This window comes from Phaenicophaeus curvirostris, chromosome 1, assembly GCF_032191515.1.
Source record: "Phaenicophaeus curvirostris isolate KB17595 chromosome 1, BPBGC_Pcur_1.0, whole genome shotgun sequence".
NCBI classification, from domain to species: domain Eukaryota; kingdom Metazoa; phylum Chordata; class Aves; order Cuculiformes; family Cuculidae; genus Phaenicophaeus; species Phaenicophaeus curvirostris.
The window spans coordinates 64765499-64780135 of NC_091392.1; the positions used below are offsets into that span (position 1 = coordinate 64765499).

At 46.9% G+C, this 14637-nt stretch overlaps 1 protein-coding gene across 3 annotated transcripts in view; it reads right to left on the reverse strand.

Moving 5' to 3' along the window:
* Nucleotides 1-14637, reverse strand: part of WASHC1 (WASH complex subunit 1) — a 47805-nt gene that overhangs the window by 5216 nt on the left and 27952 nt on the right. For all 3 annotated transcript variants that reach the window (XM_069860468.1, XM_069860476.1, XM_069860463.1), the window contains exons 3-6: nucleotides 7451-7562; nucleotides 6604-6750; nucleotides 1543-1679; nucleotides 495-630 (exon numbers count right to left, since the gene is read on the reverse strand). In XM_069860468.1, the coding sequence (XP_069716569.1) occupies nucleotides 495-630; nucleotides 1543-1679; nucleotides 6604-6750; nucleotides 7451-7562 (532 nt within the window). The remainder of the gene's footprint in view (nucleotides 1-494; nucleotides 631-1542; nucleotides 1680-6603; nucleotides 6751-7450; nucleotides 7563-14637) is intronic.

The following is a 14637-nucleotide window of genomic DNA, read 5'->3' on the forward strand; positions in this document are numbered from 1 at the left end:
GCCAATATCAAGCACAAACTCTTAGCTCATGCTGTCTGGTCCTTCTGTTTGAAACAAGAGGCACCCCTTCCCAGCAGGAACAATGGGATGAGGGCCTCATCCCAGGCACCTTCCAGACATGGCACTTTACCTTCACACTCCTCAGGAGTCAGCACAAGGGGGATTATTGAATGATGGAGCCTCCAAAATCCTCTAGAGCCCTGAGGTCTAGCAGCAAGGTGAATTGATATGTTACTCTTCTCACACCAGCCAGCAAAGGCTTCAGCAGAGGAAAAACACCTGCCAGCTTTCCGAGTTTTGTGTCATCCATCAGGCCTAAGCCAGGACTTCAAGTTAAAAATGGGCAAGCCCCTTCTGGTAAGTGAGACACCCTGCAGCCCCATAAGGGGCCACACTCCTACCTCCTCTCCACCCTGCAGAAGCCCTCTCCTCTCAGAGGGCTGAACAAAACTCCACAAAGAGGAAGCAGCTCCATCCCCACAACTGCATCTCACCTGTTGGTCCAGTTGTCCCCTTTTGGTGATGGAGAGAGGAGCATCAAAGAGCTTCTCTTCTGTTTCCGTTTCCAGAGCCACATGGATTTTGGTCACTGCTCCAGCCAGAGGATCAAGGAAAACATACTTTTTGTACCTAAGGGTAGAGGATGCGTATTTCAGCGATGCCACCTTGAGAGCCCAAACCAGAAGAAACAGTGTACTCAAGAATGCCTTAGACGTGGAAACTTCCCAAGAAGGAACATGCTGGGCTTTCCAGTTGCCTTTTTCTAGCCCCATTTTCCTGCCTTTCCTCTCCACAACCAAAGGGCAAAATCAACTCCTCACCCTATCAGTGCAGCCTCCACGTTCATCCTAAAGCAGAGCCCCCCTGCACTGCATTCATTACCCAAGCTTGTCCCCTCCCACCGCCTGCCCTGAGAACACCTTATAACCTACAGCAGGACATGAGTGACCAGTCACTCAAGGGGCAGAAAGAAAGATAAAGGGAAAATAATCTCTGGCTCAGGGGAAAAAAGAGGAGATCCAGCAGCGGAAAGCTCAAGAAGGGCTGAAAGAAGCTCTTCAGTATGGAGAGAAGGAGGAAGCATGAGGCAAAGGGGAGCTGCAGGGAGAGGCAGTGGGGACATTAAAGTAGCAACAGCAGTGAAGTGTTGCTGTGAGGAACAATCAGGACAAGGAGCAGAACCTAGGCAGGCACACGGGGCAGAGAAGGGGAGGAGTAACAGCAGCTCTCAAGGCCAGAGAGAAATTATTACAGAGGTGCAACAAGAAAAACTAAGCTGGAAAGAGAAATGCAAAGTTAGGTTGAAAGCAGGTCAGTGGAGGATCAGGTGCAGACAAAGCTCCTCTCATCCAAGGGGAAAAGTAGGGAAGAGAGGGTTGCTAGCTGGAAGCCAGCAGAGAGGTACCAAACCATGTCCTCTTGGGAGCCTGGCATGCAAGATCCTCAGGAAAACAAGCAGCTACTGCTGCTCCTGCGGAAAGGAAAGCTCCTCTGAGGACAAGCAGGGGAAGGCAAGCAGCACTGCACTGCTCCAGCTCTCACAGGTTCTCAGTGGTGTTGAAGAGAAGCAGGGAGCTGAGGGAGCTAATGTTCCTAGGGAGGCTGCCCAGGCCTTCTTCTGCATCATCCTCCTGGTGAATTTTGGTGTTCACACACACAGGGAAGTACTTGAGCTTCTCCTGCAAGAAGATAGATAACAGGTGGTAAGACACTAAAACCCCAGCTGCCAAGGTGCTGTCTCCAGCCATCACAACCCATACTGCTGTATCCACCGCATGGTCTGTGAACCCTCCTGCTCCCTCTTCACCTCCCTTTGAGCAAGGAAGCAAATGGACAACATTGCAACCCCACACTCATGACAAATCTCAGCAGTTCAGACTCATGGCATGTGCTTTTGATGCCATGGATGGGTCATATTGAACAGATCGTGCTGTTGCAAGCATCCACCAAAATGAAACAACCACTCTGGCTCTATATCCAGAGGTGGGAATCAAGCAGGCAGCATAAAAGACATCTGTTACAGTGTCTCCGGCTACTAGATAATTTCAAGCAGGCAGAGGCCCCCAAACATCTCTTACTTCCCCTCTTCTGCCTTCAGTTATGTTTTAAGAGACATGATGCCATTGGTGGGGTATGCAGGGAAGGCAAAGGAAAAAGAGGTTAGGAAAAAACAGAGTGCCTGTGCGAGGCAAGAGACCAGGCAGAAGGGAGTGCGCAGGGTGGAACGTGTGCCAGATGGTTTTGCAAAGCCTGAGGGATTTGCAGGAGTTTTCAACTCTAATGAACTGAAATCTCCTCTCTCTCAGTTCTAAAACTTCATGCATAATATATAGAGCTCCCTTTAGAAATGGACTTATTACATCTGAACTGCTTGACTTTTATATAGAACAGGAATTGTCATCCCAGATCAGACCAGCGTTTCAGCTAGCGTGACAGCGCCCGCTGCCAGATGCTCAGGGGAATGAAGCTCAGTGCCCACAGCACACTTTGCTGTAGAGGGAGGAAAGATACCAGCTCCTGAATCCAGACACAGCCTGGGATGGACAAACCTCCCCACAGCCTTCCTCAGCCCCTTCATAACTCCTGCTCTTTCTTCACAAACTAGGACAAGCAGCAGCCTGGCATCTGTGAGGTGGCAAGTGTTTGTACCAGAAGAAAACAGAAGTAATCAGCTCAGTTTGTCAGATTAAATAATTGGCCATGCTTTTGTGGATTTCTTCTGTCACCAAAAGATGACAATTTCAAATCCAGTCCACAGCTTCCTACTGCCTCACTACATCCAGCAACCCTGATCTATCCAGTGTCCTCCTTCCCTCCTTGTACTTGTGTGTGGGAAACAGAGACTGCTGTTGGTTCAGTTTTAAGACCACATCTCAGCAACATAAGCAGTTTCTGTTGATTGAAATTTCAGGCTTGAATTTAGTAGCCAGAAATCCTGGGAAAGGGCTTAGTCACAGCTCAGTTATTCCATTAAGAGTTTCTATGATGCTCTGAGTCTCTAAAATCCTGTAAGAAAAGACCTGGGAGGTTTTATTTAAATGTTGCACACACACCCCCAAATAACACTTTCCAATGTGTAAAAAACAAACTGAAATAAACATCCTGATTTTTTAACAGCAGCAAGTAGGCAAAAAATATCTAAATTGTTACTTAGAGACCACAGAAGCAGAGATTCAGAAATAAAGGTTCTTTTGATCATTAATATTCATTTACCAATGTTTAATTTTTTAAGCATGAGGGAGTACTGACGTTTTTGCTAGGACTATTCACACACACTTAGCCCTCAAGTCACATATTTTTTTTAATTCTCTCTTTGTAGATTTCAATTAGCACTGGAAGACTGTGCGTCACTTTAAAGGCGGAGTGAGAAACCAACCATTACCTATACTTACTTTTAAGTCTCATCTAAGGCAGTTATAAAAGCACTTAGCATGGGTATTACTCTGAAACACGAAGCTCTACATAATCCTTTTAATTTAAATGCCACCAAAGTGCTAGTTTTTATTCAAGTGCCTAGATCTAGTGCCTAGTGAACCTCGAATATCATATTCAGTTTTGGGCCCCTCCAAACAAAGACATTGAGGTGCTGAGGCATGTACAGAGAAGGGCAACAAAGCTGATAAAGGGGCTGGAGCACAGTCTTATAAAGAGTGGCTGAGAGAACTGGGAGGAGAAAAAAAGGAGAAAAAAAGGCTGAGGGGAAACCTTATCACTGTCTCCAACTGCCTGAAAGGAAGTTGTATCGAGGTGATAGCTTGTTTCTCACAAGTAACCGGTGATAGGACAAGAGGGAACAGCCTCAAGTCGCACCAGGGGAGGTTCAGACTGGACATCAGGGAAAATTTCTTCATTAAAAGGGTTATCAGGCACTGGCAGCAGCTGCCCAGGGATTCACCATCCCTGGAAGTGTTTAAAAAGTGGGTAGATGAAGTGCTCTGGGACATGGTTTCATAGTGGACAGGTACAGTTGGACTCATTGATCTCAAAGGTCTTTTCCAAGTGACCAGACGTGCCAAGTCACTGCTGTTTTTGAAGCCTTGCAAGGTTACTCCAGCAGAGGACTAACTTTTGCTTGGATCTCTTCCCAAGTCCAGACAGACCATGTCTCCCACTTTGTTTTCTAGCCTCCTGAGGGGCACTCTGACACAGGTCCCACCCGAGAACCTCCACAGAGCTGCAGCCAACTCACTGTTCAACCCTGCCTAGCTGCTATCACAGCAATGTGCAAGACAAGTGGCTTTCCAGGCTTACTACAAGGACGCTTTTCAGCAGCTGAATCCATCAGTGCTTATGTTACCAACCTAAACAGTGTCCTCTGAACAGCTGAGTTTTCACTTGCTTGGGGTGCAGAGTGGGAAAGGAGAATTTCCCAGGAGGGAAGCATTTTTAAATAAACTGCAGAACCATGCACATTTCCAACTCAGCTTCTTTCCCCTCAGACCACAAACCCTAAATACTAAGCACAGGCTGCCACCACTTACCCTTAAACTGAAATGAGCAGAGTTTGCTTTCCTGGTGGGGCACATGTGTGTGTGTGCACAAATGAAGTTAGCAAAGGCTACTGCAACTACTCCCAGCAAAGAGGCCCTCATTAGAAGTGAAAACAGGCAGTGAGCCTCTGCTGAAAGCCCTGAATAATTGAGGAGGGCAGAAATGCAAACATTAGACTTCCCTCTGTCACATTTCATTACTGCAAGGCACATCAGACTCTGTGCTCAGCTATGGCCAAGAAAGGCCTGTCCCCCAGGAATGTGGGCAGAGCTTGGCCGCACCAAGCCCCACTCGGCACACCAGCTGCTCCTGGTGCAGGTCACTCCACTGTTCCTCACTGACAGCCACTCGCCCGCACAGCAGCATCCCCTCGCCCCACAGAAGAGCTGCAGGAGCTGGTGCTACTGTAACCAACCTCACAGAGGAAATGGCAGAGCAAGGCAGGGTCAGCAAAGCCAGAGAAAGATCAACAATTCCAAACGAGGATTGAGAGACAGGTCACAGGAGGGAAGGAACAAACACAAACATTCCATGGGGCCTGCAACAAAGTCCCTGTAGTGATAGCAGCCTTGGTCACGAAGGGCAGAACAGGGCAATGGTACAGAGACTGCCTGGGACAGGGAGGAGGTGGCACCACAGGCAGGGCCAGCAGGATAGGGCACATGGAGCCTAATGGAGCCAGCAGGCCAGTTAGATGGGCACACCATCTGCTCTTTGTGGGACTCCGCTTTTTATCAGCTGATGATCCTCTCAATCCCCTCCCTGTGCGAGAGGCTGTACGTTGGCACCAGCCCTTCAGGGAAGAAGAGCATCTCCCCTGCCTACTCACCACCTACTTCTGCTCCCACCACGTTCCTTGATGGGATGGGGCCGCCAGCCAGCCAGCACAGCCATAATTGGCCTCCCCTGGCCAGCCAGCAGCAGGTCCCACACAACTCTGCCCTGTGCTACTGCCAGGGCTCAAAGGAAGCACGAACCCTGCTGGAGTTTGCCAGCTGTCCATGCAGCCAGTAACCCTGCTTCCCTGGCCTGGCTGAAATATTCATAACTACCTCACTGTGTGAAGTCTCAACTCCATTAAAACTCAGGAAAGTTAAGTGTGATGAATTATTCAGTGGCAGCTTTATTTTTGGGCCGAGGCACACAAGGATGAGGAAAGTAGTCTCTTTAGGGGTGGAGAGCCGAGAAGTTGTTAGGTTGATCACTAACCTGCCAGGAAAGGCACATCTGCTACTTCTGGCACAGTGCATACACAGCAACTTTTAAACTTTAAACACAGCAACTCTTCCTCCCCTCCTTCCAACCTGGAGATGTTGATCCAAATGGTTGGAGAATCCTTTGGTAGCATTTCCTGCTAAACCCACCACTTCTCAGACCTCCACAGGAAGCCCTTTTTGCTACTCAGTCCACAGGCTAAAAGGGAATTTGTGCCATGGACACACCTGGAAGCCCCAAATCTACTGTGTATGGAGAGATCTGGCCCCTCTCTGAAGGGCTCACAACCTACAACAGTTGAACACAAGGGAGAAATAAAGCACAAACAGAAGATGTAAGGAAGCAACATTATTTCTCTCCTGCCAACCTGCAAAACTTAGCTGGGAGCAAGAGAGGGTCAATACTCGAGTGTGACGCTTTCCTGGGACAGAAAAATGCTCTAATGACTCCTTTTTCTCCTGATACATCCACAAGCACTTTTACCTTTTCCCTTCTCACCATCACTTAGATTTGAGCCTTTCAAACAACTGTGACCCTGATCCCAGCTGCCTTGCTGTGCACAGCCAAAGCCTTAAATCCAGCCAGCAGCACTCACTAGCGCTGCCGCAGGAATCGGCAGCTTTTCAAGAAACAGAACTGCTCCAGAAAGTTGGAAGCCGACAGCCAGCCAGAACACTTAACCATCACGTCAAGGTCTTGTACCGACACAGCCCTCTCAAATGGGCAGCTCTGCAAACTTCCCAATCTGACCTCATGCAGCCCCACCAACAGGCCAAGCTGACAAGATGTTCTGCTCCCAACCTGCACCCTAAAGCCTTGGTCTGCTTCATCAAAGAGACCAAGGGCCTCCTGGCTTCTTTGCTTGTTCATCTCAAGGTCTGTTCTCCTCCTTCTTACCTGCAGAGCCTTCTCATCCAGCGTTCGGTGTCTGCTCTGAATCTTGTGTCTTGGCCATTTCTGTTTAGCTGGGTCTTCTGCACCAGCAAAAACCGAACTGTACTCCTGTAGCCGTTCAGGAGCTGGATACTTGGCACTGGAAAATACCTGTGGAGAATCAAGGAGAGACTGAAAAATCCCAACAACTAGGCAATACAGAAACACACAGAGTGGAGTAAGCACACGATCTGTGCTGCCAGTGGGAATGGACAGCCTTGGAGCCAATGGGCTCCTAAGGGCTACCTGCACAGACTCAATCATGCATGGGTTGTCAACTCTGGAAGTGCTGGAGTTTCTTTCTCTCTTTCCAAATACTAAGAGACCATTGGCAAAAAGGCTTCCACTAGGCAGGAAGGGAGTTGGAAATAATGTATAAAATGGAGCAAGAATAGGGAACAAGGTTCTTCACCAGTTTATCATGGATCAACAGGATTATGATGCACTGAAGGAGAGGCTCTCTAACAGACGCTTTCATTTAAATAGCCGAAGCGTCTACAAGCCTGAAGCATGATGGTGTTGGGCTTAGCTCAGCACATGCCTTTTCTCTTTCTCAGGAAGCAGCTGGGGCAGCAAACTACACATGCCTCGTAAGGCCTGGAGCTCTGTCTCATAGTTCTAAAAATCATCAACTGGCCAAGTCAGGAAGGGGATTCTCATCGCAACTCAGCTCTGCAGCAAGGCACAGAGAGGTGAGTGGGCAGCAGCTGCAGCAGCATAGCACATGTTCTTCTCAAGAGCTTAGATCAGGAATAAAGAGAGAAGGTGGAAGGAATAACGAAGGCCATGCAGCCTTCACTGAAGTCACTACCTTAATAGCCTTCTTGCTGCCCTTTATCTTCTCAATCTTTGCTTGGGCAAGTGTGACTCTCTCACCGATTGCCTGAAGCTGTGCCCGGCTGGCCTCCACCCGCTGCGAGATCCTAGGAGGCAAGCACTTTTCTTAAGATTAAAAATGCTGAGGCAGAGTTTTTTTTTGCAACAACCAGTACCCAGACTCTCAAGGAAGGACGTGAATCTCTGTGGATTGGATTGTTTCACAGGGCACAATAGTGCTGGTTGAGATATGCTTGTCCCAGTCCCATTGAGAGTTTTTTGTATTCCAACCCGAAAGGCAGGCCTAGTCTGTGATTCACAAGACAACGCTCCCATGGCTGTCTGAGACACAGCACAGAAAGATGGAGAACTGCAGCTTTTTTCACACCACCAGAGTGCCATGCCTCTGTACAGGTACTGCTGGCAAGAAAGGCACAGCCAGTTATCAACTGCCAGCGTATTTTTAATAAAAATGACGTGTTAAAAATGAAAGGCAACACATGTTAATGAGTAGAGTTCAGGACACACAAGGCTTTATCCCTGCCCCCTACTATACCAGCATGACTTCTTCCACGTTGTTTCACAGCTTCATGATTTGGCTTCCACATCAGTTAAACAGCATTAGGTCCTCACTTGGAGCAATAAAACACACTAACTTTCACATAACTAGATCAGCACCAAAATGCTTTGGCACTGAGGTGAAAAGCACTCCATGGCAGCAGAGGATAGTGGCCACTGGTTAAGTAAGTCTGCGTTCACCATATGGACATATTCCTTTCCCACAAAGCTTATTAGCAGATGTCTTATAGCTGGGGCCATGACTGAAACCACCAACATGCCACACACAACCACCACCATGCTGCAGGAACCATTACACAGGTTCAACCAGAGGCTAGGAAGGATATCGGACTTTGGCATCAGTTACAAGTAACTATAAACTCGCCTCCCCAGAAGAGACCTTTCTTCCCCATCCATAACTAGCAGGTTCTCCATAGCTTCAAGCTCAAAAGCTGAAAACTGTTCTGAATCTCCACCCCTCTAATGAAACCAGCAAAGAATATTTTTATGACTATACAACTCATCAGGAGAGAGTGCACTCTGCTTCAGCGATGTTTTGTAGCTGAGTTCCATTGGATCATTTTGTGCCTGTAAAAATCAATCTCAAGTACTGTCTTTAAATATCACCTCTTTGCTTTTGAGTAGGGAGGTTTTTTTTCCACTGTCTGGATAATTCCTTTTAGCAACAAATCTGACATCTGCAGTGATCCATGATTCCCATTTTCAAACTGTACCAAACCAGTCTTTTCAAGTTTTTTCTCTCTGTGCAGAACATTCCTCATTACAGTACAGGAACGAACCACTGAAGCCCTCCCACTGTAGGTAGTGAAGAACCAGCAAGCACAAGCAGCCTATTCACCTTGCATCATTCTGAAAGACGACCACTTTTTTATCTAAACAGCTTTAAGTGTCTCTGTTTGTTTACAGCTATGCTCCCCTCTTTCTGGAGGCATGAAAATCCTTCCTTATGTATACTGTGGCAAAGCACACAGCCTGTTTCTACTTTATTCTTTTGGAGTGGGAGATAAGCAAAACTGAACCTCATGAGATTCTCCCTCTCAGAATTATTCGCCATTTCCTCATGCTTTTACTTTAAATAAAGCTTAACAGCTTGTATTTTGTACCAACACCAAGTACAAATCTGTTCATGATTTCCTTCCCACACCCTCCTTCTATCTCAGTGGAGTAAGTCCACATCACTTACACACTTGATAGGTTCCCAGAGTAGTTTCTGTTATTCCTTTCAGCATGCATTTCCTAGCACTTGTCTGCAGCAAATTTCATGTGTCATAGAGCTGTCCCATTGCCTTGTTTTGCTAAAGTGTGAGATGCCTCTGAAGGACCTAAACCTTCCCTAACTGCTCTCCTCAGCAAATTTTCCCACCTCACAGTTCACCTCTTCTCTAGATGTTTCATAATTGTATTGATTGATACTATTTCCAACAGCATTCCTGGGGGCATCTGACTATTTTTACTTCCTTCAAAGCTGAAAAAAGTTGGTCGTTTATTTCTGCTATACCTCTCTCTCTCAAATCAATGATGCAATTTTCCATCTCACCTGTGAGAAGACCCCTCTCCTAGAAGAGCTCAACAAAGCCTTCCTGAAGCTCCAAATAAAAGCAAAGTATCACTTTTTTTTTCAGCCTGAACCCTGCCACCTCCCAAACAAAATTCTCAGGGGCTGATCAAGCACACGTTCTTCTCCCAGAAGGAAGTGTTAATCAAATAGTTATGCAAGCTTTGGCCTGTAAACCAGTAACTCTTTTCCTCCCACCCACTCCATGAACATGAGTGGGTCAAGTAAGGCAGTCAAACACTTCTTTCACTCCCTTTACCTACTCCATGTTATGCCCAGAGCTTCAACAGGTATCACCTCTTCCTTTCCTTCTTGGTCTGCATCAGAAACAGTGCGGCCAGGAGGACTGGCAAAGTGATTCTGCCCCTGTACTCAGCACTGGTAAGACCGCAGCTCAAATACTATGTTCAGTTTTGGGTCCCTCACTACAACAAGGACATTGAGGTGAAAGAGCGTGTCCAGAGAAGAGCAACAAAGCTGGTGAAGGTGCTGGAGGAGAAGTCTTACGAGGAGCGGCTGAGGGAACTGCAGTTGTTCACCCAGGAGAAAAGGAGGCTGAGGGGAAACCTTATCACTGTCCACAAAACCCAGAAAGGAGATTGTAGTGAGAGGGGTATTAGTCTCTTCTCCCAAGCGACAGTTGATGGGACAAGAGAAAATGGCCTCAAGTTGCACCAGAGGAGGTTAAGATGAGATATCAGGAAAAGTTTCTTCATTGAAAGAGTTATCAGGCACTGGAAGAGGCTCCCCAGGGAGGTGGTTGAGTCCCCAACCCTAGAGGTGTTTAAAAGATGGGTAGGTGAGTGCTCAGGAATATGGTTTAGTAGTGGACAAGTACGGTTGGACTTCATGATCTCCAAGGTCTTTTCTAAAGAAACGATTCCGATTCCCACAGTCACTCTATTGCAAGCTGTGTAGAAGCAAGTGTTTGAGGAATTTCAGTTATCCCTACCTTTCACCCTTAACCACTTCCACATTTAACATCAATCCTCTAAGACACCCAGTTTGTGGGAATAATGGTGCCACCACTCTCTTTATTGCCCCCACCAAACACAAGCACATTGTCACAAAGTCCTTCTTGATGCTAGAGTACTAACACCTACCATAGCACATGGACAGCATCAGAGGAAGAACAGAAAGCAAAGCATCTCTCAGCCACAGTGCTGCATACATCTTTCTCATTTAAGGTTTGCTGGAACCTCTCTGAAAAAGAAGGAATCCCTAAAACCTGTATGACTGGCAATTACTGTGCCATAGCTGCAATAGCAATGATACATCGAGAAGGGAATAAGAGAAGGCACCTATAGCTTCCATACATCCCTACTGCCTATCAAATGTAACTCAGTGTGATTACATTCACCGATAAAAGACAGGATCAGGCAGACTGCCTGCTCCCAGCACAAGCTTGGGAAGTTGTCCAGTGCCAGGTCAGGTGTTTCAAACCCTTAGCAAGTTTGCAGAAGACACTAAGCTGGGTGGAAGTGTCGATCTGCTGGAGGGTAGGGAGGCTCTGCAAAGGGATCTGAACAGGCTGGACCTCTGGGCAGAGTCCAATGGCATGAGGTTTAACAAGGCCAAATGCCGGGTCCTGCACTTGGGGCATAACAACCCTGTGCAGTGCTACAGACTAGGAAAAGTGTGTCTAGAAAGCTGCCTGGAGGAGAGGGACCTGGGGGTGTTGGTTGACAGCGACTGAACATGAGCCAGCAGTGTGCCCAGGTGGCCAAGAAGGCCAATGGCATCTTGGCTTGTATCAGAAACGGCGTGACCAGCAGGTCCAGGGAGGTTATTCTCCCTCTGTACTCGGCACTGGTGAGACCGCTCCTTGAATCCTGTGTTCAGTTCTGGGCCCCCCACCACAAGAAGGATGTTGAGGCTCTGGAGCGAGTCCAGAGAAGAGCAACGAACTTGGTGAAGGGGCTGGAGGACAGGCCTTATGAGGAGTGGCTGAGAGAGCTGAGGTTGTTTAGCCTGGAGAAGAGGAGGCTGAGGGGAGACCTCACTGCTCTCTACAACTACCTGAAAGGAAGTTGTGGAGGGGAGGGTGCTGGCCTCTTCTCCCAAGTGACAGGGGACAGGACAAGAGGGAATGGCCTCAAGCTCCGGCAGGGGAGATTCAGGCTGGACATTAGGAAAAAAATTTTCATGGAAAGGGTCATTGGGCAGTGGAACAGGCTACCCAGGGAGGTGGTTGATTCACCTTCCCTGGAGGTGTTTAAGGCACAGGTGGACAAGGTGCTAAGGGGCATGGTTTAGTGTTTGATAGGAATGTTTGGACTCAATGATCTGGTGGGCCTCTTCCAACCTGGTTATTCTACGATTCTATGAAACCGTCTCTTCTCTGAGGCACCCTGCACTTTCTCCTGTGATCTCCTATGCCAGTATTTGAGAGGCCAGATCCCACTGACATTAGGAGATCAGCCAAAGACCTTCACCTGAGACGGTACAGATGCAGGTCCACAACACAGAAGGAATACACACTCTACAGAATTAATTTACTTGTTGCTGAACAAGAAAATTAAGAAAAAAAATTATCAGCCCTCCTCAATCCAACTAATCCAAATTCCATCACATGTACAGGCTCTTAAAAGTGCATGACTGTTACACATGTACAGCTCAAGACACAGTTGCATGTGGTTAGTTAAAAGAGAGAATACACCACACTGATACTGAAAAAATTCATGGACATCCCCCCCACCTCGTGTTCAAGTGTCATCCAGCAACTTTAGTATTTCTGCTGCTGTGTAAACTGAACTCACTTCAAGTCAACCTGGTGTTTGTAAAGAAAGGAAACAGGAAGGGATGGAGAGGGCTGTTGCTAATGACTTTGGGGGCAAAGTGTTTGAGTCAAGGTGGCATGCAGACTTCGACCTCCATTGAAGGCGCTGTGTGTTACTGAAAGGCATTTGTTTGAAAGCAATTGTAACCAGGACAGGAGGGGTAAGTGTTAATAAAACGGCCCATCACTGCCCCTCAGACAGCCAAAAATATCATCAGCATCTGAACTGACCCCATCCCTATTCTATTAGTCATTGCTGTGTTATTTTGCTCTTGGTGCTCTTTTCTGCTTGAGAAACCCCTTCAGTTAGATTCAATGTGACTTTGTAGTTGTGAAAAAGCAGTAGGCACACAGCGACAGCCCCTCCCTTCGGGCAAGATGCACGCATTGGGACAAGCAAAAAGGGGATCTGCAGAAGAAAGGAGAACATAGCACCTGCCTTCAAACCCAGGGCTCAGAGCCAAATCAACCTTCCCCAAAGAAAAGCATTGGGGAGGGGAAGTAATACATGTGGTAGATTAAATCTATCTAGTGGATTATCTCTTAATCCACACAGACTTTTATTTTTGATCTAAGCAGATATTAAAGCCAATCTTTCAGCTGCTTTGATTCAAGCTTTCACATTCTCTGGTCCCACTGAAATTTTTTTGTAGTCAAGGCCCCTGTGCCTCACCCCCAGCATATATCTCATTTCTTCCTTTCTCCGAAAGCCCTCATCCTGATGCTTTAAGCTCCTCTCCATTTTAGAGGCAACTTTCTCCAACACCCACAGCATGTCCTAGGAATACTTCTTCCCACCTCACCTCCTCCCTCGCTGGCCCCGTATCCTTTGTCCCATCTGCAGCCATAGAGCAGATAATTTCCTGTTATCTCCTTATATCTCCTCTGATAATCCTCACATTCAGGCAGCTACAGAAATACCTCCTCTGCCACTGCCTGTATCTGCTCATGAGGGAAAAATTACTGTTCTCTTACTCCCATAGGGGAAAGATTTGAGGCATTAGGAATTTGGCATCCAGAACACTGGATGCTGCCTGTCACTTGTCAGTACTGGCAAAACTACTATATTTGTATGAGGATCAGCAAGCACTCCAAACGCCAAAAAAAGAATTACGATTTTTATTATCTGTATTTGCTAGGGATCAGACAGCATCAGAAAAAAAGTTAAAAATCAGAGCAGGTTTAAAAACAGGCTGACAGATTCCCAGAAAGGTGACTGAGCAAGACTGAATTCAGCTGGAGGGAAGCAACAAAGCACAAGCAGACCCTTTGCTGTTCACGTACACATCACCCAAAAGTGACAGGGATGACAAAACTTGGGAAGTCAGAGGGAGAAGAGGTGAGCTCCACACCAAGGTGAATGAGAAAGGCAAGGCAGCAGAGGCTGGGAACGAACCTCTCTAGAATACCAAAGAACTTCAATTTCATGTCTGAAGTACAAAAGTAAGCGATCAACCAAGGAGAAAGAACATTATGGAGCAGAATGAGAAATGAAGTTGCACAGGAGGATAAGGCAGCCAAAGTTTTAAATGACTTTTTTTTTTTTTTTTTTTTAAAAAGAGGACTATACACATCACAGCAAGTTAGGCATCTGGCCTCCCTGCAGCCCAGGTTCCAGCCCTGAGACACAGGAGTGGGATGCTAAGCATTGCTGTTCTAAAGTTCAGGGTATATACGATGAATTTGTTCTATAAACCCTTGGTTTTCTGCCTAAAAGTCAAGAGCTTTTTTTTTTTTTTTAAAGCATGCTTTATTAAATTTCTCCCTTATTGAAGGAGATGTGAATTAGAAGGGATGGAGTTTATGGTTCTTGTATTTTATTACAGCCCTAGACTCTAAGTCTGGTGCTGGAGCAAGGTAACAAGAGAAGATAACAGTGCTAGCTGCCATTCATCCTTCCACAGCACCAGTGCCAAAGCCCGCTACCACTAGTGATGGATGAGATATCATTAGACCTCTAGGACAAGGTTTAGTGGGTTACCAGAAGTGAGAGAACCACTGGCAAGTGGAGGGAAGACATCATCCCACAATGAAATCAGCAACAGAAGGTGCTCCTCTGAGAGCTAAGTGTCCATCTTTCTTCTCAGGCTACCAAGTGCTTTTCTCACTTGCTTCTTTCTGCGGACCCAGAGGTATGTCACTCTTCTACTTCTATGCTGCAGAGGAGAAGAAAATCTCAAACTTGTTCAAGTTATAATTTTGAAAAAAGGCCCTGGGCTTTCACAGCTCCTCACACTGCTGAAGCAATGGGGAAGCATCAACATATCAC